At 42.5% G+C, this 27,883-nt stretch overlaps 1 protein-coding gene across 1 annotated transcript; it reads right to left on the bottom strand.

Annotated features, from left to right (window-relative positions):
* Positions 1 to 13,033: 13,033 nt before the first annotated feature.
* GREM1 (gremlin 1, DAN family BMP antagonist) lies at positions 13,034 to 20,322 on the bottom strand. The gene is made up of 2 exons (XM_040559286.1): positions 20,067 to 20,322; positions 13,034 to 13,754 (listed from the first exon to the last, which is right to left on the bottom strand). The coding sequence occupies exon 2, from the start codon at positions 13,751 to 13,753 to the stop codon at positions 13,199 to 13,201; it is 555 nt and encodes a 184-aa protein (XP_040415220.1). The 5' UTR covers position 13,754; positions 20,067 to 20,322; the 3' UTR covers positions 13,034 to 13,198.
* Positions 20,323 to 27,883: the final 7,561 nt, after the last annotated feature.

Genomic DNA, 27,883 nt, shown 5'->3' on the forward strand with positions numbered 1-27,883 from the left:
CTTACAGTACTGTCTCTGTCTCTGATGAAAGAAACAGGCTCCACGGATCACAGCTGAAGACAGCGTCAGAAGAAATGAGTGGTGATTTAACTTTCACAACTTATTCTTTTTGAGTGAAATTGTTTAGGCATGCTGGGCCTTCATAAAAACCCTCTGCAACTTCTTAAAAAGAATGTGAGGACTGAGTGAGGAATAATTTCTTCATTCGCAGTGTTACAAGACTATTATTTTCTCTCTCTCTTTTTTTTTTTTTTTCCTTTTGGCATTGTGTCCTTCCTGTAATTCTTTGCTGTCTTTCTCTTTCTGTCTCCCTGTTTAAGAAACCCTTGTTAATTGAATGTACATTCATCTATCTCCTACATTTGTTCATTACTAATGATGAAATGTATTCAAACTCTAAATGCTAGGACTGCAATAAATGATTAAACCTTTTGAAATGATTTATGAAATTAACTCTACTAATAGATCTGCAAAATTCTCAGCCAGATTATTAGATCATATAATCATTAAGGTTGGAAAAGACCTCCAAGATCATCTGGTCCAACCATCATCCGACCACCAATGTCACCCACTAAACAATGTCCCTAAGCACCGCGTCCAATCTTTCCTTAAACACCCCCAGGGACGGTGACTCCACCATCTCCCTGGGCAACCCGTTCCAATGCCTGACCACTCTTTCTGAGAAAAAATTAATCATACTTATAAGATTAATCATACTTATTGATCATACTTATAAGAATTTGTATTAGCACTTAAGAATTTTTACTTCCAGCTCTACTAGTCACAGAGTCACAGACAAAGCCTACTACGTGATTCATAGCTAATCGAAATAGTGCGAATCAACCACTGAGAACTGTACAACTATGTAAATAGACAAGCAGTAGAATTTAAAACTAATGTCTTAATGAAAAGCTTGAGCCACAAATCACCATATGATGATGTGAGTTAAGACCTTCTTCAAAAGACCAGGTGTGTGAGTTAAGGGAAACATTATAAAATGTTGGTGTCTACTTTTCGGTCTTCCATTTCTCATTAACTTCAAAAGAGGGCAAGATGATGCTCTTTGCTGATCCTACTCACAGTGTCTATAGCATTATTTTGTGCCATTGATTTGTTATGAATCAGACAGAAGTGTGATGTGCCTTTTTTTTTACTTTGAGCATTTTTGATTTCCATTGAACTATTGATGAAGGCTAGCAGTGCTAACTTTTATATGTGATTTGAAGCAGTCATAATCACCCTGTCTTTGAGAGATGATATGATGCAAATGTTCAGAAGAGGACGTACATTCATGATGTGGGATAATAGAGTTTTAATTATCACAAAATGCTTTTGATGTTTGAGATGGATGAACTCCCAAAATATTATTCCTCTTAGAGCCTGAAGTTCAGTAATTTTAAAGATTCATTTTTTTTTAAGTTCTTTGTATTTGAAAGGAAAGCACAATATCAGATATATCCTCTGACCACATAAATTAGTTGCTAGAGGATGAGTAAGAACTGAGAATTAGAGAGAGAGAAGGTATTTCACCATGTGAATTTTGCCCTCTCTTTTTTTCCTGATTTAAAATCATCATCAGAAGTTCTCATATAATTGTCATTTTACCCACCTACGCTTTGATGATGCATTCCAAAACTCCAAAACGATGATGCAGATCACTGAAGGTAGAGTTCTGAGACTGCTTCATGTACACACTTCTGAAGTCATCATCTTTATGGCTTACATACAATAACCTATTTTGGAAGTTTTAACAACAGCAGAAGAATACATCTTCTTTGTACTCATACACCATGTCCTGACAACAAGAAGAATGCCTTGAGATTTTAAAAGAAATTTCCCATCTCTCTGGTCTTAAGTATCTTCTAAAGTAGCAAACCAAATCCAACCTCAAGTTTATTATGAAACAATTGCATAAGCAAAAAATGTGAAGGGAAATCAGAGTTTCCAGAAGCTGAGAAAAGAGAAGATTCTTAAAAAGAGAAAAGGTTGCATAGAAGGCTAAAGGTCCTATTCAAAGCCAGGCAGAAAATCTGGATGTATTCCAAAAGTGAGATTAACATACATTCAAAATAAACTTGCATCACACTGTGAGGCTAGCATGTCCTTTCCTTTAAGCAGTATTGAACAGCTGAGAATCATTCACCTTACTTCTTTAACAGATATTTTTTGAGGGAAAAGGGACAAAGACAATACTAATTTGTAAGTAATGTGAGCACAAGAAATCTGATGCCAAACTACCCTTTTTGCTCCCGGGATTGTGTTGAGCTAGTTCCCAAGGCATCCTTCTGAAAATGTATCCTTTGGATTAAAAAGAAAAAAAAAAAAAAGGCAAAAAACCCACCCTCTTGAATCCTACTGTTTTAGTTCCCTGTGTGAATCTTATGGTTTGGCTTAGGAATGTGCTCCTTAGTTCCCATGTGCATTGTTGTTGTAGTATTTACTTTGGAAGGAAAAGTGAGTATATGGTTCATGCCTTAACCTTGTCAAGCTTTCCCCTTACCAACTTGAACTGACACCATAGAAATTCTGAAAAGAAAGGCCACAGCCAAAATTAATCATAAACATTAACCATAAAATATTACTCTTGACCCTACCAAGGGGCAGACCTCTAGGAATAACATCCTGCTCCTTAAGAAAATAACATCCCTCTCCAACTGAGAGGAGCAGACGGTCTCGTCTATGCATGACGGACGTGTTGACCTGTGCCTCAGGGAGTAACATCCGATTTCAACTCAGAGGGTAATAAGCACTCCAGGTCTTGCATTGTGGAAGTCCGTCCCCAAACATAGCCCCACAGATAAGCTCTGGCAGCTTCTGCCTTCTGCAAAAAAAGTCCTGTTCAAGGTTGTACTATAAAGTTAGTTTTTTTGCAAGGCCAAACATACTAAGGCTGAAACTAGAAAAATTAGAGCTGCCACCCCAGCTTCCAGGCTATTTTGACCAACAATGAGCCTTGATGAAAGCCTACAGTCTGTTGCTCCTTTGTAATATTTCATATGAATAGACACTATGCTTGGTTTATTCTTAGAGGCACAATCCACAGATCAGAGAAGCTATTTAGGTTGCTATCAGTCAGCATGCTTCTCAGCAGCAAATTGATTTAATGCAAGCCTCAGAAATCTGAGAAACCCAGAACCAAAATTTGGTGCCTAATGCTATTTTTATTTGGATAAGAAATAACAGATCAAAGAACAACTTTACTGAAAATCGCCAGAGATGAGATTTAAGTGCTTCAATCAAGCAAGACCTGCAATGTTGAATGAAGCATTTTCTGAATATCACAAATAAAATAAAATAAAAATCTATGAATGGAAGCAATAAACCAGATCAGTCCCCAGGAGATGTTGGTTGTACTGGCACTGACAGCAACAGATTAAAGCAGCAAACTGTTGAACTTACATCAAGGATACACTGCAGACATATTTCTGATATTGCACTCTTCCCTGAGCTCATCCTCTTGCCAGCAAGGACAAGATGCAAGTAGCACCAATACCCACTTTTCAGAGGGTTCTCCTCAGCATAAAAGTTCCTTGCTTCAGCATCACCTCACCAAGTGATTTTCTTATTATTATTTCCAATATATCACCCCCGATGGAAGCTGAGCTGCCTGGTGGGACAGGCAGGTTAAGTGAAGAGAGAACTGGCGACAGAATTGAATGTCATTCCTAAATGTTGGAGCACTCAACAGTATGATGTAATCTTCACAGAAGATTAAAGGAAAATTTCCCTGATAACCCTTACTGGGACAGAAAGCAGGGTTTGTCCCACCCACTGAGTGATGTTAGTTAAAGAACGTACTTAGAGCTTTCGCAGTTATATTATTACTGGTAAATGTGTTTGTGAGGTTAAAATTTATCTGAGGTCTATCTGCCACACAGAAGTGCAGATAGGTAGACCCCCTGTAAGCAAATGTGACAGATTCACTGCCACAGAGAAGATGGCAGAGGTTACTGCAGTGTGATCTGCTTGGAAAATGCCTTAATGTTTCCACAGGAATTGATTTGTACTTGATTTGTTCTTGTGTAGTCTATTCATAGCGAACAAATATAAACTGTACCCTACCCGGATGTCTTTCTTCTGACAATGTAATACATTTGCTCAAACTGAGTATAGTCCTACTTTCACACTAATGCCAATACATCACCCCTGTTATTAATAAGCTATTTATGCACATTCTGACAGTAGACTAGACCTCATCTTTGAGATCAGTACCTGATGCACATATTTCTTCCCTCTTGCCCTCTGTTTCTTTCCACCATCCATCACACTGACTCTTACTTCCTATTCTATCCTGTGAAATAGACACTACCTTCCTTTTTCACCAACAGTAAAACAGATCAAGGTGGTTCTATGTGTTGGTAAAGATGTTGAGACTAAAAAATGTTGAGACTAAAATCTTTCCTTGTGTGGCTTCCATTAAACTTCATTGGGTAGCACTTGCACACCTTTCAGTTATGATGCACAAAGGCAACTTTTTTTTTGGAGTCTGATAATATCATGCCTTTTTAGCAAACCAGTGCTTCTGCACAGTTCTTAATTGAAATCAAATGACATTTAAACCTCTATGTTTTGTGAGTTAGTTGTTCAGTCTTTTCTAATGGTACAGGTGGTGTATTATGTCTAAGATAAGATGACTAAAGATGCCTTGGAATTATGCAAACAGTACTTCAGAGTACTTGTGATAAATAGACAGTAGACTACATTAAAGACATTTTCATTCTGGAGATGTGGCAAGGATAATGAAGAAAAGTTGTGTTTGAACCTAAGCAATTCACACTGGGGGACATTTTTGCTTTACCGAGCTTCAGTCTCTCAGAGTGAGGAAAATGGAAGTCTTCTCACTTGTCACAGTGATGTGATAGGAAAGAGAATATTTATTACCATACATCTGTGTATAATGTTTTGTTCCTGGTAGTGAATTAAAATATTTGTTTCTGAATAAAGGAAGTTTTGTTTTATGAAGAACATCGCTGCAAGAACTAAACTTAGTTGTAGAGGAGTAGGAAGCCCTAACACACTTGCCAGCTGAAATTAAACCTGCCAGGGTAGCTGTTCTATCAGTTGGCTAACAACTGGCAATTTCATCACCAGACAAAAGTCAGAATTTCCTTCAGAGAAAAATTGACTCTGACTTTTTGAACTTTCAGATTACTGGGCTGAGCAGAGTGAAAACAATTGTTTAGAGACATCATGCATGGATGTAAGGGACAGATGGCTGTGAACTATGCCAGAGAATTATGATAAGATATTCAGGCTGCACACCAGGACTTTTTTTTTCTATTTCTTTCTTTTCAACCATTGCTCTGTCTCTATCACTTGTTCTCAACCTCACTTGCTTTCCACTGCTTCTCAGTAATAGTGAATATATAAGATACACTGCTAGAAACCTGAGACGACTTAATAAACTGCCTTAGGCTGAGTTCAACTCATACGCACAGAGCAATGGCATCCTTGAACCTGTAGATCCAAACTGAAGGCAAGACTTGGAAGATGTGGTTCCTCAGAGGCTTTCACTGGTGTCCACCCTTTTAAAACATATTCTGTACACAAAGATTCCTAAAAGCAATCTAAAGGTGAAATTGAAGATCTACATAGATTATTCCCTATGCAAGAGAATGGATGAACTTTTCTTTCAACTCCTGCTGCTTAACGTTGATTTAATATATTGTCTTGACTTCTAATAAGGTTATTGAAAGATAAAAGCATATAAGGAGCTGTGCCACAGATGCAACCATCAGAACTTCATATGCAAAATAAAAAGAGACATTATAATAAAAGAAAACTGAACGTTGCTTGTATAAAATCTGGCTTTGTTTTGATACATAAAACAGCAAACACTGTTCCACAGTGAGGTTTTCAAGAATGTCTTAAGTATACAACGCTTCTGATGCCACCCCAGTTGCCTATATATAGATCTGTCTTGTGTAAAGAATTTAAAAAGCATTAGAATGGAGAAATCAAAGAGACAATAAATTTTAAACCAATCTTATTGTCTGCAGCCTAAAGTGTTATTAAGATCAAAGTGGAGCAAACATCTGGCATTTGCCTTTCTGCAAAAATTAGATCAAATTACCTACCATAGGATTTAGATCCATTCAGTAAGATCTTTCCATTGCACACATAGTTTTCTTTCTCTTTTTATTTGCTAGATTTAACTTAGCTTCCAAAATCTACCCTCTTCATTCATTTGGAGCTGAAACAAATTAACAACAAAAATGGAAAAAAATGTTCCTCATATATGTTCCTCATGCACATCTGTTTCCCAAGGGACGTTCAAGGTCCTTCAGATCCTAAGGAGAGAGGTTCAGCTAGCCTTCATCATTGCCATTGATTGCAAATGTCTAGAAATAAACTTTACCGAGTACCCACAACCCTGTCCCTCTCCTCAAAAAATAAATTATTCATGCTTACTGTTGTGATTACCGTCACTGTTGATTTTATTTTATAATTATCACTCATAAAGTACACTGTTAAGAAGATTGGGATACTGGCACATACTTTTATGTATAAACATGGCAAATGTGTATTTTTCAGACATTAAAAATGTCTAATGCATTACTAGGCATTTGATACCATTTTTTTAAGAGAGACAAATACATGTATATTACATCTATATAGAACAACTTTTTATTCCCTGAAAAGAAGAATACACTAAGATAGAGGTAAGATTGAGAATACATATATTTTTTAAAATATAAAAATAACTGTGCCTTTAGTCCTCAACAAATTAATTATGAACTGTAGAAATTTGGTATAGTTTAACTTAAAGGAAAATCATTATAATGGTCTGCAGATTCATTATTAAATAAATCAAACAATCTTAACAGTGCTCTGTAGTGATGCCATGCAATAGCTATAAAATTATGATTAATGAATTTTAGTGTTGGTGTCCCAGACGAGCTGTAACTGACACATTAATTCTTTCCAATTGTGTTCTTGCTGGAATCCATATTGGTATTACTAGACAGAAGGTTAAGATATAGCTCTCAATTATTCCAGAGATGGAGATATTATTTTAACCTTTGTTCTTTTGATCTCTTGTAATATGAATTGGAATATAGCTGTTTCCATAAGGCATTCTTTAAAAAAGAAATGCAAACATGGCAATTTCAAATTTTATTTGCAGAAATTTTATTGGGAGTCATTGTAACTTCTCTATTTGATTCATCCCCAAGGTATGTGACTTACATCTGTATCAAAGCAAAGAGGAGTTATTGCTTCTTGCAACTTAGAAATTTATTTTTTTTAAAGTGATCCCAAACATTCTTCTTTTATGTCAGTATATATAGTTTGATCCTCACACCCTGATCCTCGACCATTTAAAAGAGACAGACTATGAATTTTATTTTCAATATTTTTAGAAAATAATAGGAGAGTGAGCAAGTGACAGTTAAAATTTCTGTACTCCTCCCCCCAGACCCATAAAAGCTCAGGGAGGAATTCAGGCAGCCAGAAGCCACACATTGTCAAAGGGCACCTTAAAGTCATCAGCTACATTCCCAGGCAGGCAGTGCAGACAGGCTTCAGATGTTTTTATGAAGCTGCATTACAAGGTAGCATCAAAAATCTGCACTACTGAGATACCTGTATGTTGCTGTGTATTTCTGGTTTAAGTCCTAGCTGATAAATAAAAAATAAAGCAAGGTGCCCAAATCTTATTATGGTTAAACTTTTTGATACCTTAAGGCCAAGATCTGATGATTTGTAAAAATACATAGCAGTGATACCTCTAGTGTAAGTCCATACTAAGTCCAGATGTACATTATTTTTTTCATTCCCCAAAATTTTAAATTGTGCAGCTCCTCCCTTTGATTAGTGCAGCTGCCCGGGTAAGCACAGTCAGCCAGAAATAATTTCGGACCTTCTACTGCCAATACTGAGTGACTGATGTATTTCAATAATTAGGGAAGTTTCTAAAGCAAGTTTGAATTCTTCGGAGTGAATAAGACCTATGCTATTTTAAAAGAGAAGGAGCAGTCTGTGGTATACTGGTTTAAGCAAAGCAGCGTTGCAGGCTCCATCTTCTACCGGTGATTTGGTGTTTCTCCTTTCAGAAGTCTGTTGGAACTAACAGCTCCAGGCCAGGCTTGTATGCTGGGGAGCACGAAACATCAGTCCCCAAGGCTACAGTTCCCCAGTGTTCCCTTTTACTTTTTTGCTCAGGAGAAGGTGAATTACAAGTTTAAATTACCACATCATTTTTGGAGACGCAATGCCCTTTTTTCCGGGCAGGCAGCGCTGCTGACAGGCGGCTGGAGCGGAGCCACGGTGCTGCCTGTTCCACTGACCCGTCCAGAGCACGCCGCACCTACCACACCCATGTGTTGCTCAGATGTCTCGCATATGCTCAGCCAGCCCGACTCGCTCTTGATGCCTTAGTCTTATCACGTGTGTGCAAATCTACTGCACAACACATGGGTTGCAGAGCACACACGGAAATCCTGAACAGGAATCTAGCCTACCTAGCTGGGAAGAGAGAAAAAAATAGCCTTATTTCTATCCGTCCCCTGAAAGCTGATTGAGGTGTGTGATCTCTCTCTCCCTCTCATCTTCTTTTGATCAGTGCAGCTATCTATAAAGCACGCAGGACTTCACAGTGGACATATCTTCAATTCAAAGTTGGTATGAAGGCCAAATGTAAATTATAATGACTGCCTCAGCTTGTTAGCATATAAATAATAAGGCCGTAGTACTAGAAAGTATTAGAAAGGTAAGCCCAGGAGGTTTTTCTCTCTGTTTTAAATCTTTAGATAAAGATATATTTTCACATCTCTTCATGGAAATTTATTCCATGCAATTGTGCCTAAATCTCCGACCAGAAAAGGTCAAATGCCTTTTACAAATGATGATTTTAATGTTATTTCCCTTTCAGTAAATTTTAGAAGCTCCCTTCCCACCCCCCTCACCATTCCCCCCCCCCCCAAAAAAAAAAAAAAAAGAAAAAGAAAATAGAGGAGACTGAAGAAAAAGCTTTTAAAGTACCCAGAGAAGCAGTACTCCATAGACTGGTCAGCTACATTATTTCAAAACGGCTGCACATGAGGAAAAACCAGCAGTGTCTTATCACCACCCTGCCTTTCACAGCTGGGTGCTGGACATCTGCCTCTGGTTACCCCTGTGTGCCACAACGTGCTGCTCACTCAAGGGATTGTAGGGCCAACTGTGTCATTGACTCTCCTTTAAATGAAAAGGTGCAAGTCTGAAAATGAGCAGGGCTATGTTACTGCTCAAAGGCTTGTGTGAAATAAGAGGCTGTCCTCAGTGTGGTACGATGAGGTGCTGATCCCCATCTAAGCAGCTTTCACCACAAGGGCAGAAAACGCCACCACTGCTGAAGACTGCAGCATTGCACTGAGCTCTGGAAGGACTGACCTAGTCCTCCAGACACCTGGCAGAGCAGCAGGTTAGAAAGACAGCATCTGCAGTGCTGCTGCCATCTCCTCCCAGCTTGGTGGCCGCAATCCACCCTCTGTGGTAGCAGTCTTTCCTCAGCACCAGCCTTGTTCAAGTGCAGTCAACAGGGACAGAGAAGGTGAAAGGAAATTACAGCTCTTCCTGTACTCCTTCATAATTCCATCTTTTCATCTCCTCTGTCCTCACTGAGAGCTTGTAAAATTCTGTGTTGCAAAGGTGTTCCCTACTCTTTTTTTTTAAAGTGGGAGTGAAATGATGAATAGACACAGAACTGAGGTGAGGTGTAAGGCAGGCATGCTGAGTCCAACTCCAACTCTACAACAATTCGAGTTTGATTTATATTTTGAACTGTCACTATATGGTTTACAAGGGGAAAAGTGTGAGTAAAGATTGAGATTTTCCTTCTATAAATTGTGAAAGGGTGAGGGGGAAGTGACAGATCTCATTTAAAAACCTTATTGAAGTAGCCGTGTTGAATGATGGTGCCATTGCTTGTCTCTGTCTCATTGTCATAATGTAAGCCCTTTTATAATTAAGAGAAACCACAGAAGTCAGAGTAAAGTACAACAGATCCAGAAAGAGCTGGAAACTTAAGGAAGAAATAAAATTAAAAAAATAAAAAACAACAATAGACATGGGCTGAAGAAGATATTTTATTTATTTGTTACTAGTAGTTAAAATGACGTACAAAATGCTGGGAAGAAAAACCTCCAATTCTATTCAGTTACAAAATAATTAAAACTTCATTTTAAACCAAGTTTTGCTTTGTGAGACCGAGCATGAAAATACTGCAGCCTTAGGTTATATAGTCCATTGTTTTTAGAATAAAGCAGACATTTAAATACATATTGTGGTTGATATTAAATATCTTGTATAATTGTAAGTTAGCAGAACTTTCTTACTCTCAGGCAATAACTAGCAATTCATAAAAGTTCTTTGTATAAAATTTACATAGTTATGGGGGGGATCTGCCTCCAGGGGAGTTCCGTTGTGATCTGTGCACAGGCTGTTTGGAACATAAGGATTTGTAACACTTTTATCGGTTTTCCTTCAGAATGCTAGCCTAATGTTAAATAAAGGAGTCGGTAACGTCTAAAGCTTTGCTTCGTGTCTAAGGCTTTAGGGACAGAGCAGCCTAGAATGAAATCCCGTCACTGTTAAAGACAATGAGAGTTTTTCTATTGACAGCAATTGAAGAAAACAATTTCTTTATTAAGTTGTGCCCATTTATTGAACAGAAACACTAGCTAGTACAAATCTTTCAGCAAAGGCTGAGATTGGCCCTGTCACCTGCAAACCAACTCAAAAAGGTAATTTAAAGGAAAACAACCTCTGCTTATTACCAATGAAAGAGGATTTGTGTTAATAATAACATTAAATATCCATATCTTTCTGTTTAACTATTCACATTCCACACAGTGGAAATCTACCTCCTATAATTCCAGATTTTAAAATTGGATTTTAAAATCCATGAAGAAATGTGTCAACCCTGCTGAGTGAGAGTACGCCAGGTGAAATGCATTTAAATAATATGAATCAATGAGTTGCAACCTCTCAATCTTATAAATGCAGACCTTGTAGCTGTGGATTTTATAGGAAAAATATATTAATTGCAGAGACGCAGGATATCGCCAATAATTGCATGAGACATTGTGTAACAGTGGTGGCTTCTAATATAATGACTGCACATTGTACACATCTGTGATGTGCCACTGTGTATTCTTTCCTATGGATATGTTACTAAGAGCAGAGTGGTCTTCCTCAGAGTTTGATGGACAGAAATCCTGTCAAAACAATCACCCTGTGGCTGAGAGAGGCTTTTGGTGTGAGAAAGAACAGCAATGCTGATAGTGGAGACAGAAGAGCATTGCTGCTGAAGGGGAAAACAAGTCCTGGGTGTGCAAGCCCCACCGTACCACTGACTTGGACATGGCTGCCACAGGGAAGCACCATTTTGCAGGGGGCCTTCTGTCAGGGTGTAGGAAGGCGAGTGGCACTGCGGTGCCCTCACCGCCTGGACAGAAAGCGCCCTCGCTGAGCCAGCACCCAGGAAGGCATCAGCAGGAGGCACAACGGCTGCTTGAGGTGCGGGGTGGCTGTGGACCACAGTGGCTGCCCAGATGGCCCCAGGGCCCAGGGCAGCAGCACCGCCTGCGGGGTCGCGTGGCCCTGCGTCCACCCAGCTGCACAGGGCTGGCCACGCTCTTGCCAAGAGCCTCCACCCTGGTCTGGTTTGAGCTCCTACTCCTGAAGGAAAGACGATGCAGGCTGGTCTCCCAGGTGAGTGTCTTTGGGCTGCTGGAAGTAGCGTGTCCCCTTTCGTGTGTTTTTCCCCCCAGATGAGAGGGGGCAGTTAGCCCTTAATTTTCAGGAAATTCTCTTTACTTAGTCCAAATCCTGCTTAAATGCAAGTCTGCGGTAAAAGATATAAAAAGAGGATTATTGCTGGCAAAGTTCTTCATCTCTTTTTCAACAAACTGCATGCCTGTGGCAAAGCTAAAATAACAATAACAATGCAATGTTTACTAGTCATGAATGTCGTGTCTTTTGTCTCTTGTGTGGTTATTGCATTTGCAGTCACATGATGCTTGTTTTAATTTTTGCTTTGCTCTTTATGTACTAAATTACTGCCATTCTGTACATGATCATGGTTAGCAAGATTTTTGTGCTGCGGTATGTATGTTTTTATGTATGTGTGTGAAAAAGAGAAGGAGAGAGTTCAGATATGCACAATAGAGTATGCATACTCATTGTATGTATGTATAGATACCAATGAATAAAAGATACTGCATATACATATATATGTAATATGAGGAATAACTGATACCAGAAATACAAGACATCGAATGGATCTAGTGGCACAAGAATGGGTTTGGATTGATGTGGAGAGCCATTAGAATTCAGAAGTGTATTTAATAGCCTTGTATATAGTTTGTCTTTAATTTATGTAATATATGACTAGGTATATAAATTAAAGCATAACGTAAACAGAAGACAGTATCTCTTCCTCTGTGTCTTCCTATTTATGTATCTTTCTTTTTTCTACTCCCTTTTGTACTCCCCCTGTCTACTTACTTTGGCCTTTTGCTGTCTAACTGGCTTTGGTTCTGTTTTCCATCCACCTATACTGACTTTTCAACACTCCCACTTCCCCCATTGTTCTCCAAAAGCGGCTTTTGGATTACAGCTATTTTTTTGAAGAAGCACATTACAAACTGTTGATACAACTGCTATTTTGAGTGATGTTTTTGCTATGCCGTAACTGCTTGTAGCCTACTTCATATTTAAGAATAGATTCATGCTTTCAGATATATTGTCCTCTCACTTTGATGTTTCTCATAATACAGTAAAAGCAAATAGTATGGCAGGTGAACATTAGCAAAAGCCACAGCTCCACTTTCCCAGTAAGTGGCAAAAATGTGAATTTACATTAGGAAACCTAATTCATGACTGTGGGTAAATAGATTGTTTAATCTTTAATACCCGTGTTGATTCTTTATTTCCTTTCCTTTTTTTTTTTGTCAGAGTGAACATTCGTATATTTGCTTACACACATCCATTTTCTCTCTTACTCCCAAACTCATGCCTATTCTTCCCTTACATCCATTTTGTTCTTTGATTTTTGGTTGGTTGGTTGGTTGTTGTTTGTTTTTTTTTTAGGTAGTTCACTGGGTTCCTTTCAGTTTCGTCCAGCCCTGAAGCTTTGCTATTTCATGCCACTCCCTCTCACACTGGCAATGATTGCGGACAGTCAGAGTGCAATCGGTACGATATTTTTCTCGGCTTAGTCCAAGTCGATAGATATACACCGGCACTCCTTCACGCGGGTGATCCTTTTCTTCTTCCTAGGGGGCTGAAGCTCGGGGCAGTTGAGGGTAACAGTCATGGTGGTAAATTTCTTGGGCTTGCAGAAGGAACAAGACTGGAAAGAACCTTCCTCTTTGCGGACATGCCTGGGTATATAGAAGGAATTGCATTGGCCATAGCAGAACCTGTTGATAATGGTGCGACTGTTGCAGCCTTCTTCATGGATAGTTTGTTTGAGGGGCTGAGTTTTGCACCAATCCCGCTTTAGGTATTTGCGCTCAGTGATGTGCAGTGCCTCCTGACTGGATTCCAGCACCTCCTCTGCAGGCATCGAGGTGCCTTTTCCTCGTTCTCGATGCCTAGAGCCCGACTGCTGCTGTGTCTGTATTTGCTCTGAATCATTGGGCTGATCCTTGTCAGGAGGAGGGATAGCACCTTGGGATCCACGGTTCCTCTTTCTCCCTTCTGCTGTTGGTACCAGAAATCCCATCAGAAGAAACACAGCAGCAACGGCATACAGCATGCGGACCATCCTATAGAGAGGAAGATGAGGAAATAAAGCACAGTTGTGGATTTCAGATATCAACAGAAATCAGGTATGCAGAAAATTTTCAGCTCCATAAAGGAAGTGTGTGTGCACAGACAAAAGAAGTGTGCAGGAGTGCACACTTACTTATAAAAGATGAGCACTTTGCCTTCATCAGCTGGAAAGCTGTTTCCAAATTACCAAGTAATAAAAGCTTTCATATATGGTGACTGAAAGTCAGAGGCTACAATAAGTCCAAACAGAATTTAACTGTGTACCATGCATCTTTTTCCAGCTCCTTTCTCCATGTATACTACCCTTCTAAAGAGTTCTTATTCCCTTCCTATAGCTTACTGACGTTAGGAGCACTGCTCCTGATTTACACTGGTGGAAGAAGAGATTTTATGCTGTGCAATGATTTATGTGATATAGTTATCTGCAACACCAGAGGACTGAACTCTTTGACTCAGGGCATGCATCCTAACTGCGTGTCCCTTAGACTCAGAAGCTTTGTACCTCTTCTTGCATACCACGTGTCCAAGTAGACTGACCATATGTGCAGACTATATCCACCTGCAGTCTGAATGCAGCATCCCAAGCTCTGCCATACTGCACCTCTGAATTGGTCCACTGAGTCTGAATGTAATGAAGCCTAAGGTGAGTAAGAAATGTGTAACAAGATAGGCAACAAACATAAATGGGTATTTAGGTATAGGTTGAAAGAAGTGTGTCTGTAATTTCAAATTACACATTCTCACACATTACTCTGAATCTTTGACAGATACATTATAGAGATGCAGTCATAGATCTCTGAGTTTTATTCATTATCATAGATCTCTGAGTTTTATTCATTATACCCAGCAGGATAATGAAAAAACATGAGAACAGCAGAATTTCATATATGACATTAAGTACGTGACATCAATATCATAAAGAATGTCGATTGTGCACTTGCAAAAAGACTTCAAGTGCAATAAGTAGAGAAAACCAGGCTCTTTCAAACTGCACTCCTGCTCCAAAACCTAGTTACTAGCATAGGAGCAGCTTTTCTTTCCTTCCTTAGTCTTTATGACCCAGTTACCTTCCACAAGTTCTGCTGTTTCCCAAAGCTCTGAGCAATATGGGCTGCTAGGTCAGCTGAAGCCACCAACAAGCCAGGAAGCAACCAGTCACCTGTCATGCTTTTCCCTCTCCCTGTGGTCTCTGTGTTGTTTTGGAAAGCGAGGGATGTGGCAGCAAGCAAGGCATATAGGGGAGGGAGGCTCTCAGGAGACCCTTGTCATGGGGAGCTTGGAAGAAGCCACCAGAAGTGGGAGGCCCATGCATTAAAAACGGGAAGAATTGTGAAGAACAAATGAGGAAGCTGGTGTTTCCTACGTGCTTGGAGCGCTGCTGTCATATCCCTTATTTAACTCATTTTATTGGTAAGGGATGAATTACCGTTTGACCTGAAGACTTCTGCTTGTGTTACTACCCTACACAGCCAACATACATGAAATCAAGGGCACTGTCCTGTCCTGCTTTATCTGCTCGGCCTGAGACCACACAGCAAGGCAGAAAAGCAGCCAAATGCCAGCCCTGGAAGGGCCACCTAGAGACTCAGTCAAGGCTCAGGATAAGTATCCTTTACTGTGCAAGATACCTGTTAATTTCTGAGTTACTAGATCTTTCCGGTCATACAGAGAAAATAAGTTTTTTATTATGCTGTTCAAAAAGCATTTCTTACCAAATGGACTGGGAAAGGAACTACTGGAGTGGAAAAGTGCCATAGGAGGTTCCCATTATATTTAGAGATTTGCTTGGGGAGTTTAAGTGTGGAGTTATTTTAAGTGTTTGTCTACACACTGTCAGTGTACCTGGAGTTTACAATATGTATTTTATCATACATATAATATGCATCCATTTTATTTATTCAGGTTTATTTACCAGTACAGATTCATTTTATTCATTTAGGCTTATGTACCAGCATGTCGCACATTTGGAAGAAGCTTCAGACTTCAAGAGAGGGGTGTAAAAAGTGATGCTACTACCGACTCCAACAGGCAACTTGGAAGGGCTGCTTTAAATATGGAAATGAAACATTGTACAGAGCATGCTATTTTAATAAGCATAAGGCTCTGTCATAGAACAGAAAAAAAGTTGGGAATTCTAATTGAAGACCAATGCAGTTGAATTTCAAGCATTAGCTTGGACTTCGTATTTGATGTTTTTCCCGTTTCTTTTGCAGTCTCGATGTTACTTAAACATGTTTCTTTTTAGTTTCCATCTTCTGTCTTTAAAATATTTTTAAAAAAACAGTTATAAAATACTGCTTATTTCCTTAAGTGACCAGAATGACTCCTTCCAAAACTATTCTTATTTCTCTGGTGACTGTATACCCACACTGTATTTAGACAGTATTTTAATATGCATGTTATTTACTCAACGTGGTGCCAGAACCTTAGAAAGAAAAAAAAAATTAAAAGAAAAAAAAAGGCATTGCATGCAACTGAAAATAATTTGCTAGTTTCTAAGCAGTGCCAGGAAATTTCAGGTATTTGTTTAGTGTCCCATAAGTCTGAGTTGCTGTTTCACCAGTATGCGTATTCCTGTGCTACTTTTATTTCTAGAAGTGATCTTCTCCATGCTACTTCACCTTTTTTCCATAAGCGTGCAACCGATGACATAGTCATCAGTCATGTGAAAATGAAATGTACTTTGGGATGGTAATTTGGGGAAAATCTGATGGTAATGTCTCCTGTTGCATTATATGTATCCCAGGATCATGTGTCTGTAAGAAGCACATGCTTAACACTAAGGAAATGCAGGGATGTGTTCCAATATCATCCTAAAACTAAGGGCGAAATACTTTTTTTCACTGAGCTGATTTACAACCTCAAAGGCAGAAACTATATTATATGCTCAAAAAAGCGATTATGATTCAAATGAAAATTAACAACTCAGCCAAAGCCTTTGTTATGGTCACTTCCAAAATATGCATCTAAAATTAAAAATAATCCTAACATTTAAGACTAAATACAGTTTAAACATAGACCCACCAAAGAGGCTCTGTCAACTTCATGACCTTTAATGGCAGCTCAAGCACAAACTTCCTTTAATAGTAACTTATTAAATAGTTATTAAAAAAAATGAGATTATTAAAGAAAGTAAAAAGAAAAGCAAAATACAAAGGAAAATGAGGTATTATGCCTCAGTAAGGATAGCAGCCAAAATGCAGTGCCTGCATTCTGCACTATCTCTGGTCCCGAGGCAATGAATGCATTTGCTTATGAGAGAAGACTGCACCTCTGCTTAAGTTAGGAACTAGAATGATTCATCCAATCTGCAATTTAGTGTTTGTGAAATGTTTCCTTAACAGCTTTTTTTATTACTGAAAAGAAAAAAAAAAAAAAAAAAAAAGAACACGCAACAGTGTGCAAGTGACTAAATCAGTGTTACCATATCCAAAGTTTTACGAAAAGGAAGTCTCTCCAGATTTTTTTTTCCTTGTCACAGCCATAATTCTGAAGCAGTAATAACTCTGGAGCTTGGGTAGGAGCTATGAGGAATCAGGCTGTAAAATCTTACATGCCAAATTTCTGCTAAATTTTCAATACTTGATAGTGGCTGCTACGGAAGCGTTGGCATAATCAGAAACCTTTCTGAGAATCTTTTGAACATACAGATGTCCACAGACAAAACACCTTGTTCAAGTCCCACTTACTTCATTGAGATCCACTGAGAGATCCAATATCATTAATATTTATTTTCAAAAAGTAACAAAATACTTCAAAAAATCCTTTTTTTCCCCCTGTATTTCATTGCTGAGCTGAGTTCTACTCTTTATCATCTGTAAGCACTCAGTCCTAAAGCCTAAAGCAGTTTTATTGCTGACTTCAAACAGGAGCAGAATTGGACCCTAACGTTCAAATCACCTCATATGTGGATTATCTAGAGCCGGGGATCTACTCATCTACGGCAGATGAGGAATGCTGTGGATTAATACTAACAACTGTAAATATGGAAGTGTAAAACCTTCCAGGTTTATTACTCAATACAGTAAGCTGTAATTTTTCAGTGTATACATTTTCTGCTATAAATTAAGGACCTCCAAATGTCAGTTTATAAATGGCACTTCCCTATGAGTTCCCAGGCAGAGTCATAAAGCGATCACTGAAATTTTTAGCACAAAGCAACTCGTTTAAAAGTACTGGATGGAGTCCCGGTTCTGTTGAAATATACAGCAAAATTCTCACAGACCTCAGCAGGCCCATAATTTCATCTGTGAACCATATTTACTAGGAAAATATTATGATGAGCCATGGACTCATGTGCTTCGCAGAAAACATGAAAAATAATCTGCCGAAGACCTAGAAAAATAAATGTTCTTGGTGGGCTTCAAATACCAGCCAAGCAAAGAGGCAAAACACAGCACTTTGGCTATTGAGAAAACTGAAATGGTTTATGTCCCAATGGATCGGAATAGTTTTATGCCTGGTTTATAATATATGAATTACAGAAATAGTCTTATGTAATGTTTTCATAGTTCCTAGATCTGTATCTTTAAATACACAAAAAGTATACTTTGTATGACGGTGGCAGTTCCCACAGAACCATATTTTTTTTTTCTGAGATCAAGATAGCAAAACTAACGTCTCCTTTTGGTAGAATCTGGATACATTTACATTTCCGATAATTCCTTCGTCTGAGTCACGGAGGTGCCTTCCCCGAGACATGTAATAAGTGCGGGCAGCCGTACAAGGGGAAAAAGGAAACCACACACACACACAAACCCCAAAACCCGATCCCTCTGAGAGTTCCCCCTGAGGAGGGATGTCTCCGCAGGGCAGCCCAGGGGATCAGAGGGCAGCTGAGCGCTGGGCACGGCTGGTGCCACTGCCACTGCCACCTCGGGACTCTTGGGCCGGGGCAGCGATGCGAGGCGGCAAGGAGGTCTTCGGGAGAGCGAACCCACCGAGGGGAAAGCAACCGCCGGGGAACGGCGTGGGGCTGAAGCCTAAAGAGGAGCGGACGGACACGGGCGTGGGCTCCCCTGAAGCCTTGCGTGCAGCCCCCGCCGCCTGCGAGCCGGCTGCTTCTGGGCTTTCTCGGCGTGGGGAGGAGCGGCCGGGACGGCAGCGGCTCTCGGGCTCGCCGACCCCAGTGGCTCAGAGGAAGCGGGGCCCCGGCGCTGGCCGCCCCCCGACACGAAGACCCCGCGCACCCCGCCGGGGAGCGGCCGGGCCCGGCGCTTCCGAGGGCGCTGCCTGCGGGGACGGGATGGGATGGGAGGGGCGGGACGGGACGGGACGGGACGGGACGGGACGGGACTGGAAGGGACGGGACGGGAAGGACGGGAAGGGACGGGACGGGCTTCTCCCGTCACCCTGTACCCGGCACCGACAGCCGGGGCGATGCGGCGGCCCCAGAGGGACGCGAGGTGCACGTGTCCCCCACCACCAACAACCCCGCCGGCTCGCCTCGGCCCGGCACGGCTCGGCCCGGCTCCCCGCGGGCACCGACGCCCCCCGAGCCTGCCCGAGCTCTGCGAAGGCGACGAGGGCCGAAGGAGCGCGCAGCCGTCGAGGCGGCAGAAGTCAGGTGGGAGACTGAGCCGTGCCGTGCCGTGCCGGGCTTAGGGGCGCTGAGGGCGCTCCTGCGGGCGCGCAGCCGGGGCCGCAGCGCTGCGCGGAGCTCCGCTGCCCGGCCCCCGCACCCGCCGCCTGTCCCGGGCAGCCCGCAGCGACGGGACGGGACCCGACGGGACCCAGCGGGATCCGACGGGACGGGACGGGAGGGGACAGGACGGGACCCGACGGGACGGGGCGTGCGGCGGCGAGGCCGGCACCTGGAGCTGGACCTGCCCCCGCCCCGCTCCGCTCAGAGGCCGGGCCGGGATTTGGCCGCGTGTCGGGTTCGGGTGGGCGCCGCATCCAATTTGTTGGGAGGGATGCTGTAGGCGGAGATGAGAGGCAGAGCTAACGGGGCTTCTGCAATCCCTGCGTTTGCCGGGCGAGAGGCATGGACGGCGCCCCGGCCCCGGTACTCGGCGGGAATAGCGGTGTCAGCCCCGCTCCCGCTGACGGGCATCCTCCGCAGAGCCGGGGCGGCCGGCACTTTTGCTGGACACCGGCGAACGACCCCTCCCCATGCCCCTAGCCCGACGGTAGGATAAAGGGATGCACATTTTGCCTCCGACGGACTGGCCAAGCTCGGCCGCTGCTGGACCCGTTTGCGGCCCCGCTGTGAGTGCGCGCAGCGCGGCTTGGCTCGGCTCGGCTCGTCTCGGCTCTGCCACGGCTCGGCCCGGCCCGGCTCGGCCCGGCCCGGCCCGGCTCACCTGCGCGGCGGCGGCTCCTCGGGGGGCCCGGCTCGGTGGCGGCGGCTCCTCGTCGGGGCCTGGGGCTCGGCGCGGCTCTGCCCTGCGGTGTCACTTGGCGGAGCGGGCGACGTAGGAGCCCGGGGCTGCCCGGGAGTCCATAGAGGGAGAGCCTCGGATCCTGCCTACAAATTGCAGCAGCGCCGAGCTGTCTCCCATTTAAATGTCTGCCAGCTGAGATCTGCGCTCCAAGCCCCTCCAGATCATTGGACAAGCGCCTCCAAATCCCGCGTTATCCGCCCCCTTTAACACTTCCATGAACTTCCACTAGGGAAGGCTTTCAGTCGTGCAGATAAACACTCGACTACTTTCCTCTCTTAAGAGAATCGGTGCTAAAGGTCACCACCCCAAGGAATTGTTCCTGGAATGCACAGAAAATTCAAATTTTCCATCCCCGTTAAAGTATGACATTTAAGAAGCGTTAACCCCCCCGGCCCGCCTCCGCTCAGCTCAGCTCCGCTCCCCATCCCTTCCCATCCTTTCCCATCTCTTCCCATCCCTTCCCACCGCGCTGCCCGGCGCCGCCGGGGCGAGAGGTGTCCTGCGGCCGGGAGGGATGCAGCGACCTCCCTGCCCCGACTGCTGCCAGCCGGCCCACTGCAAACACGCCCGGAGTCACGCAGCTTCCAGATAAAATAACACAAAACAGCGGGCGTGCTTGCAGGGGGTGACGCTAAAGCGCGGCTCGCCGTCCGCAGCCGCTCTCACGGCTCTTGACCAGGGACAGGCTTCTCCCACCGCCTCGGGTGGGCTTTTCCCCTGCCGTCACTCGGCTCTCGGAGGGCCGGGGGCTCCCCAGGGGTCCTGTGGCTCGGGGCTGCCGGGGATTGCCCTCAGCCTGCAGCCGGAGCGACGCCGGGCGCACGGCGGAGCTCGGACCGGGGCACGGGGAGGGACCGGAGGGAACGGGGGGGAACCGGGAGGGACCGGGGAACACCGGGGGACACCGTGGGGGGGTCTGTCCCCTCCCGCGGGCTGCTGGGCACGGAGACTGTCCCCTCTGCAGGTGGTGCCCGGCTGCCTGCCGTCGGGTCCCCGCTGCCCGACGCGCCCCGCAGCCCGCACACGCCGCGCCGCCGCGACCCCGCCGCGGAAGCACCGCGGAGATAAGCGGATCTGGCGAGCGGAGAGTTTGTGCTGGCCCCCCGGCTTTGCAGGTGGGGAGGACGAATTGAAACTCACGTAAAAGGGGGTGCTGCTTTAAGGATGCCGGGCCGAGGCAAGGTGCCAGCTTTCTGAGCTTTCAGAGCCCTTAGCATCGGCTTCCTCATCGCTAAGGCAGGAGCGTGGCCGCACTTTGTGCCCGCTGCATAGGTGAGGGCTCAGCTCGTTAGCAAATTGGGTCCGTGGCTTTAACTCACACGCGGGTTTAGCTATAACTTAGTAAAAAATTTAAAAAAAAATTAAATATCCCTTCACTAACGGGACCGGCAGCACACACAAATGCTGCAGAAGCGGCAGTGGTGCAGTGGTAGATGGCAGCATGAGAGAGAAAATGTGCTGGTGTGCAGGGGCCACTGAAGTTCAGTACAATGAAGGGGGGAAGGATTACTGGCAAAGAATCACAGTCATTGACATCTAGATGGATGGAAAGAGAGGCCCTGGGAATTTTTTGGATTTTTCATTATTTTGCTCCAAAAAGCGCTATTGGACTTCATAGATGTTTTTAATTAACTGGGGTCCGTCCTTTGTGAATCCAGAGAGAAAGTCACAATTCCCACCTCTCAGTATGTCGACAGACTTTATGCGCCTTTTCTTTTCTTTTGTTAAGCAAAGCCGTGGCACTCGTGTAGGGAGAGGGGCTGTGCCCATCTGAACAGCTGCCCTCAAGCTGGGCTGGGGTCTGGGGGAGCACCTGCCAGCTCCTGCCCCTTGGTGCTGCTCTGGGGATGGGGATGGGGATGGGGGAAGTTTTTTCTGTGGTTGCTCTGAGCTCGTTTTGGTGCCTGATGTGGCACTGGCACTGCACGCACTGCCACGTGTTGCTGACGGCCTGTAGACAAGCTGCCTCTCAGCTGTATTTTTCTGGGATGCAGCTTACATGCCACCCTGGCATTCACCTCTAGATGATGATACTCTGGGCACCTATGGCAGGGCGGCCAGCTCCTCCCAACGCCTCACTGCACTCAAACATGCAGCCAGAGCTGCTGATCTGGAGCAGATGTCAGCAAACCAAGATGTCAGCAAACCAAGAATCCCTTTTGGATGCATGTCCTGGTGCAGAAGGTGTTCTCCCTCCTCAAGACCTCTCTCGATTTCTCGTGGCTGTATGCTCCGCGCCGTATTTTCCCATCTGTTTTCTTTCCCTCAGTTTAATCCATAAGGAGTGTTTCAAGTAGACACTAACATCTTGGGTCCAGCAAGATATTTTTCAGATTTTTCTGAACATTGCAAAGTAGAATTATTCCTGCAAGAGTTTGTCTGCTCATTCAGAAAAATAAGCCAAATGGGGACCAAAAAGACAAATAATTATAGCCATATCTGCTTCCTTTGGATGAATGATGGTGGAAACAAAAAATAAATGGTAAAAAGGAAGAAATATTTATGGCTATTTTTATTTCTTCGTGGTTGAGGGCGGTAGGGGAAATACAGCTTTTTCTCTCATTGTTCTTTTAACATCAGGTATCCAGATCATTTCCAGCTGGGAAATTTGTATTCCTTCTACTGCTGGGTTCATTAACAAAATATTCCTAGACTTTACTCCAAAGGCTTGGCTGTGCTGGTCAGATCCCAACCGAAGATGAGGTTCTGGCATCTTCCATCTTGAAAAGCCCCCTCTACTTTAAAGAAAACACCTCCCCTTCCTCCCACCTTGTCCACACTTGGAATTCTCTTGATGCTCAGCAGTGCTGCTAATTGGAGCTCAGTCACAACTGGGGAAAACTCGTGTAACTGTTTAGTACAGACATGGCCTATGGGAATATGTATATTTTTGTGGCATAGGTTTGAGATGAAGAGCTTTGACACCATGAGGTAGTAATAGTACACACTATCAACCTGGCTGGATTCAACTACCCATTTGCTATTCTTTTTTTCTTTTTTTTTTCTTCTTCTTTTTTCCCCCTTCTGTTTTTTGTTTGTTTGTTCGTTTTATTTTTGTTTTAATTTCCTTTCCCACTTCTTGCTGATATTCACTGTGTGAGTTGTTCTTTGTTTTAGTGGAACAGTAAGAATTGTTTTAAGCTTAAAAGAAGTGCTGTACTTAATTCTTGCATAGAAAAATGGTATTGGGCTGAGCTCCTGTCTGCTACTGCTCACTTTGAGCACTACTCAATACATCCTCATTGCCAGAACAGTTGGCGCCTTATTAAAAGCCTTTGCAGAGGAGCCAAAGACTGACAGGGGCCAGATCCTCTTCTTGAGCAAATTGCAATAGCTTATAATAACTTCAGGGAGATGTAACTGACTTATGCCAGTGGAGAATCTGGCCCTAATATACCCAGAAATCAAATGCCTCTCACTCCTAGACATACTCCTCCAGGTCAGAAGTAAGGCAAGCTGTGGGAGAGACAAGGCACATCTGAGCCGCCTGCCTTGGTGTTTTGAACAGTTCTGCTATAGAGAGGAAGGAGTTGGCTTTATAGGGCCATGAATCTGGCACTAATTTACAGAAGAAAAACTAAAAGGGTACATAAAACTCAGCCATTGATGACAAAATCACTAATGTTTTCCGTGCTTTTTGTATGGCAGCAACTTGATATATTTCCTCTCTGCTGGTAACATTCAAGAAAAGTAATGCCAAGCCAGTCTATTCACGTATTTTGAAGTAGAAAATACGAATGTATGCATCTATATGCCTACCTACCGACATACCTCAACTCCCTGTTAATACACGAGGTACTGATGTTCAGCTGCACTTTTTGCCCTTTAAAACTACATTGGCGCTTGTGCAAATCTTGTGAGAATAAGGGGGCAAAGTGTTCAGAAGTTTTCTCACCAGCACAACTGTAACTTTTCTCCTTGAGCTCTGCAACTGAGCTAGAAGTAAGCTCTGATGTTCAAGGTGCTCACCACCTGCCCTCCCGGGGGGATTTGAGCTGTCCCGCGGAGGCGCGAGGTGATGGGGCTTGGCATGGGTGTTACCTGATGTGACAGGAGGTGTGTGCATTGCAGAGGTGTCCTGCTGCGGACACGCGTTTTACAGGACATGCTCTGAGAGACAAGAGATGCTGTCATGTTACAGGGACTGCCAACCTTCTGATGGTGCACACAGCTGATTTTCCTGACTTTCAAGAGGGGCAAGATGAGCAGCACCTCAGAAGCAGTTTATGACTTGGAGCATAGGCAAGGTCATATGCAGCACGTGTTGGATGGTCTGTGCATGGAAATGGCCTGTTGCTACATTATTGCCCACATGTGGGAGTTTGTTAGCTTTACCTGGAAAAGAAAACATGTTTTGTCACAGAACAGACTCAAAGAATGAAGTTCCCTGTGGGGTATCGATATATCCAGAAGTAATGGATGAAAAGCCATGTGAAAAAAACAGCACAGAAAAAAAATCACTTTTTATTTTGAGCTTTTTATTCAGGCAGAGAGTAATAAGTGACATAAAATAAGAAAAGATGTTCTGTACTTTCACTTTAAGACACTTTATTAAAACACCAGTCCTGTGGTTCTTGCTTAGGCACTCTACTGTTTATTCTAATATAGATCAATGTGTAAAACAGAAAAAAAATAGAGTTGTTGAACTTTATCTCAATATTGTATTTCATACCAAGCCATATAAAATCATACAAGAAAAACATGAGGTTAGTGTGAATTGTGATAAATTTCTTATAAAATGTACTGGAAAATCAAGCTTGGGACTGTGCTGCACTTTAGCAAAATTCTGTTTAATTAAATATTTTAAATCTTTCTTTTTTTTGAGTTTTAGAATTAATGTCTGTTTGGTTGAGGCTCCACCTCACAGACTGAGAAGAAAGATTTGGATAATATAGTACTTATTAAAAAAAAAAAAAAAAAGCATTTTAGATTTAGGTTGAGCAAGCATCATTCTTTTAATGTATAGATTTCTATAGGCTGAATAAAAAAATAAGCAAGGGAAAATATTTATTTATTTATTTTTAATGAAACATTTTGATTTTGTTGTTTCAAAATGTCACAATCTAGAAATATACCAATATACCTGCATTTCATTTGTGAGTGCTCAGAAACAGGACATGAGAAATCATAAGAATAAATGGCTTCAAGATAAAATCACTAGCTTTAAGCACTTTAAAAGTCTGGGATCCAGCCCTGAAAATTATGGTGTCCTGATATGTCTGAAAACCTTTCTTGTTTAGGGTATAATACATGTAGAGTCAAGTTGTGGGCTTGTAATGATCTCCACACCTAGGAGCCACAGTCACTGACCAGAATTCCACTGCACTATGTGCTGCAGACATAGAACAAAAATATGTTTTCTGGCCTCAAAACACCTACATATGTAATGCAGTCCATATGTGACTATTTTTCAAAAGTGATTTAGAAAAGCTTATTTTATTAGGATGAAGTTTGACTGTTGGACAAATATAAACTTTCATGCCAAATGAGGAAATATCATTTGTCAAGCTAACCTTTTTATTACTCTTTTCACAGATATTTTTTTTTATGCATCTTATGTATTTGATAACTATAGAAGAATTTGCCAAGAAAATGAAAGCCATAAAATAGCCATGAAAAATTCCTCTTTCCTCATGCTTTTGCTTTGCATGTTCTTTTGTGGCAGGGCTGTCTCATGAACCTGTAGGAGGTGTTTGCTGATATGCTTTGCTTTCCGGATGGTTCTGGAGCAACATGATAGCAGAAGTGACTCAGCCAAGCAAACTGACTTTGTCTAAGAAGCCCTTATAGTTTAAAGCTGTGGCTGGGTATTATGAAGGGAGGCATCGAAGGAGCTTGATGTGTTATTTGCTTACATATTTCACTCCAGGGGTATGACAGCTATGAAATACAGTTTCCAGTTACACTGCAAAACTAAAAGACTCCCTTCCCACGCTGTACTGCGTCCCACACGTTGATGGTAACCTCTTAGACAGATCACATCCACTTCTAAGACATGTATAGATATCCCCTACCCAATTCTGGCAAAGCAGTCCCTTCCGTGCTGTGGTGCAAATCAGTTTGCTGTGGTGGAGGCACTGTAACTTGGGATGTTGCCATTTTGCACCAGGCTCAAAGAAGAGCGCTTGCTCTTTTCTGCAGTATGGAGACTCTCATACAACACCCATGGAGCACGCGATGCTAGCCTCACAGTTAAGGTAGCTAGAAGTTAAGAAATTGTGGCCTTTTTCCTGACTCTACCACTTACTGCCTGTAGCGAAGGAAAAGGGAGTACAAGGCAGGAGAACCATTTTGTTATGTAAGAAGGTTCACAAGGCTTTTGTTTTGGTTTGGGTTTTCTTCTTTCCCATTGCCTGCTTTTTTAAATTCAAATCTTATCTGCTCTTTTTGTTTTTCCTGGCAATATCTAGGTAAAAACGGAACACCAGATAAAAAAGTGGCTTTGCAGGAATGAAGGAGCGTCAGCCCTCTTCTGGCTGCGACAACAACTTATTTAGATCGTGTGGAAGTTCTGCATTTCATATTTGAAATCCACTGTAATAAACAGGACTGCTGCGTTACAGGAAGGAAAGAGCTCTGAATCTATTGTGCTGCTTCAGCATCAGCTAGTCCACTTCTCTGAGTGAATATAAAGCAACAATTCCTGAGGAGGCAGGTAGGAAGAAACAGAACTTGTCCTCGCTGACATTTTATATTTAGATGGTCTCCATGTCAAGAAGATGACATGTAAGAGGCACAAGTACCCTCCCACCCTCCTTCATCCTTTTCTCTTCTTTCTCTCACACTGATTTTCTTGTGACTCCCTTTCCCCTGCAACAGAGAACAGAGTTTTCAAAGGAGCCAGAATCATTTTGGCCTGAATTCTAAAAGCTGGTTCAGTACCAAACTTCCAATGAAATAAGTGGTTAATAAGAGGAGCTGGGAGTTCAAATTAATCTGGGAAGACAAATTGTATTTTTTTTATCATTTCTGTCCATATGCCTGAATGCATCTATTTTGAAATTTCTAAGAGCTTTTAATGGGGAAGAAAGCCTTTTAACTTCTGCAATTCTCCACAATAAAAAAAAAAAAGATATTTCCAATGAATAAGCCAAGTTTTCACTGTTGTCGACAAAAAAAAAAAAATAAATCTAAAGGCAGACAAAGAAGTGTTTTAACCACTTGTGGTTATCTGAAAGAACTGCTAAAGATAAGGCTCCAATGCAGCAGACTTTGTTGATTCGAATAGTGTTTTAAATATATACATAAATGCAAACTCACAGTTAAGTGCTTTGTTAAGGAAGGTGGACTTGTGTTTGCACTTTGATTTTTTTTGCTAAACTTAGGTTCAGACTCTAGTCCTATAGGGGCCTGCTAGACGCTTTACTTCATTTTCAGTGGGACTATTCAGAATGTATAAAATGAAGCACACATAAAATCCAAGGAGCTTGATTCAGGCAAGCCTTTCTGAAGACCCTCAAATGATTTATATATGTGTCTATCCCTGTTGACGTGTATATTAGAATTCTAAATTTTACAAACTGAAGAATTAAAAGTACAATACCATAATAACAAAGTACAAAAAAAAAAAAAAAAAAAGTCTATTTTTTAATCTGTATGGTTACCAAAAATTTACTCTTTCAAAAATTGCCAAAAAATATCATTTCTGGGAAACTACACAGGCAAGCCTAGGGCCAAATCTCGTCCTGATATTTCCAATGGCTCTGTTTTGCTTCTTCTGTTTCCTTGTCAAAAGT

Source organism: Cygnus olor, chromosome 5 (assembly GCF_009769625.2).
Source record: "Cygnus olor isolate bCygOlo1 chromosome 5, bCygOlo1.pri.v2, whole genome shotgun sequence".
Lineage (NCBI taxonomy): Eukaryota > Metazoa > Chordata > Aves > Anseriformes > Anatidae > Cygnus > Cygnus olor.

Bases quoted from the DNA above. Each gene is read 5' to 3' on its own strand.
- GREM1 (XM_040559286.1), bottom strand. From the start codon at position 13,753: ATGGTCCGCATGCTGTATGCCGTTGCTGCTGTGTTTCTTCTGATGGGA.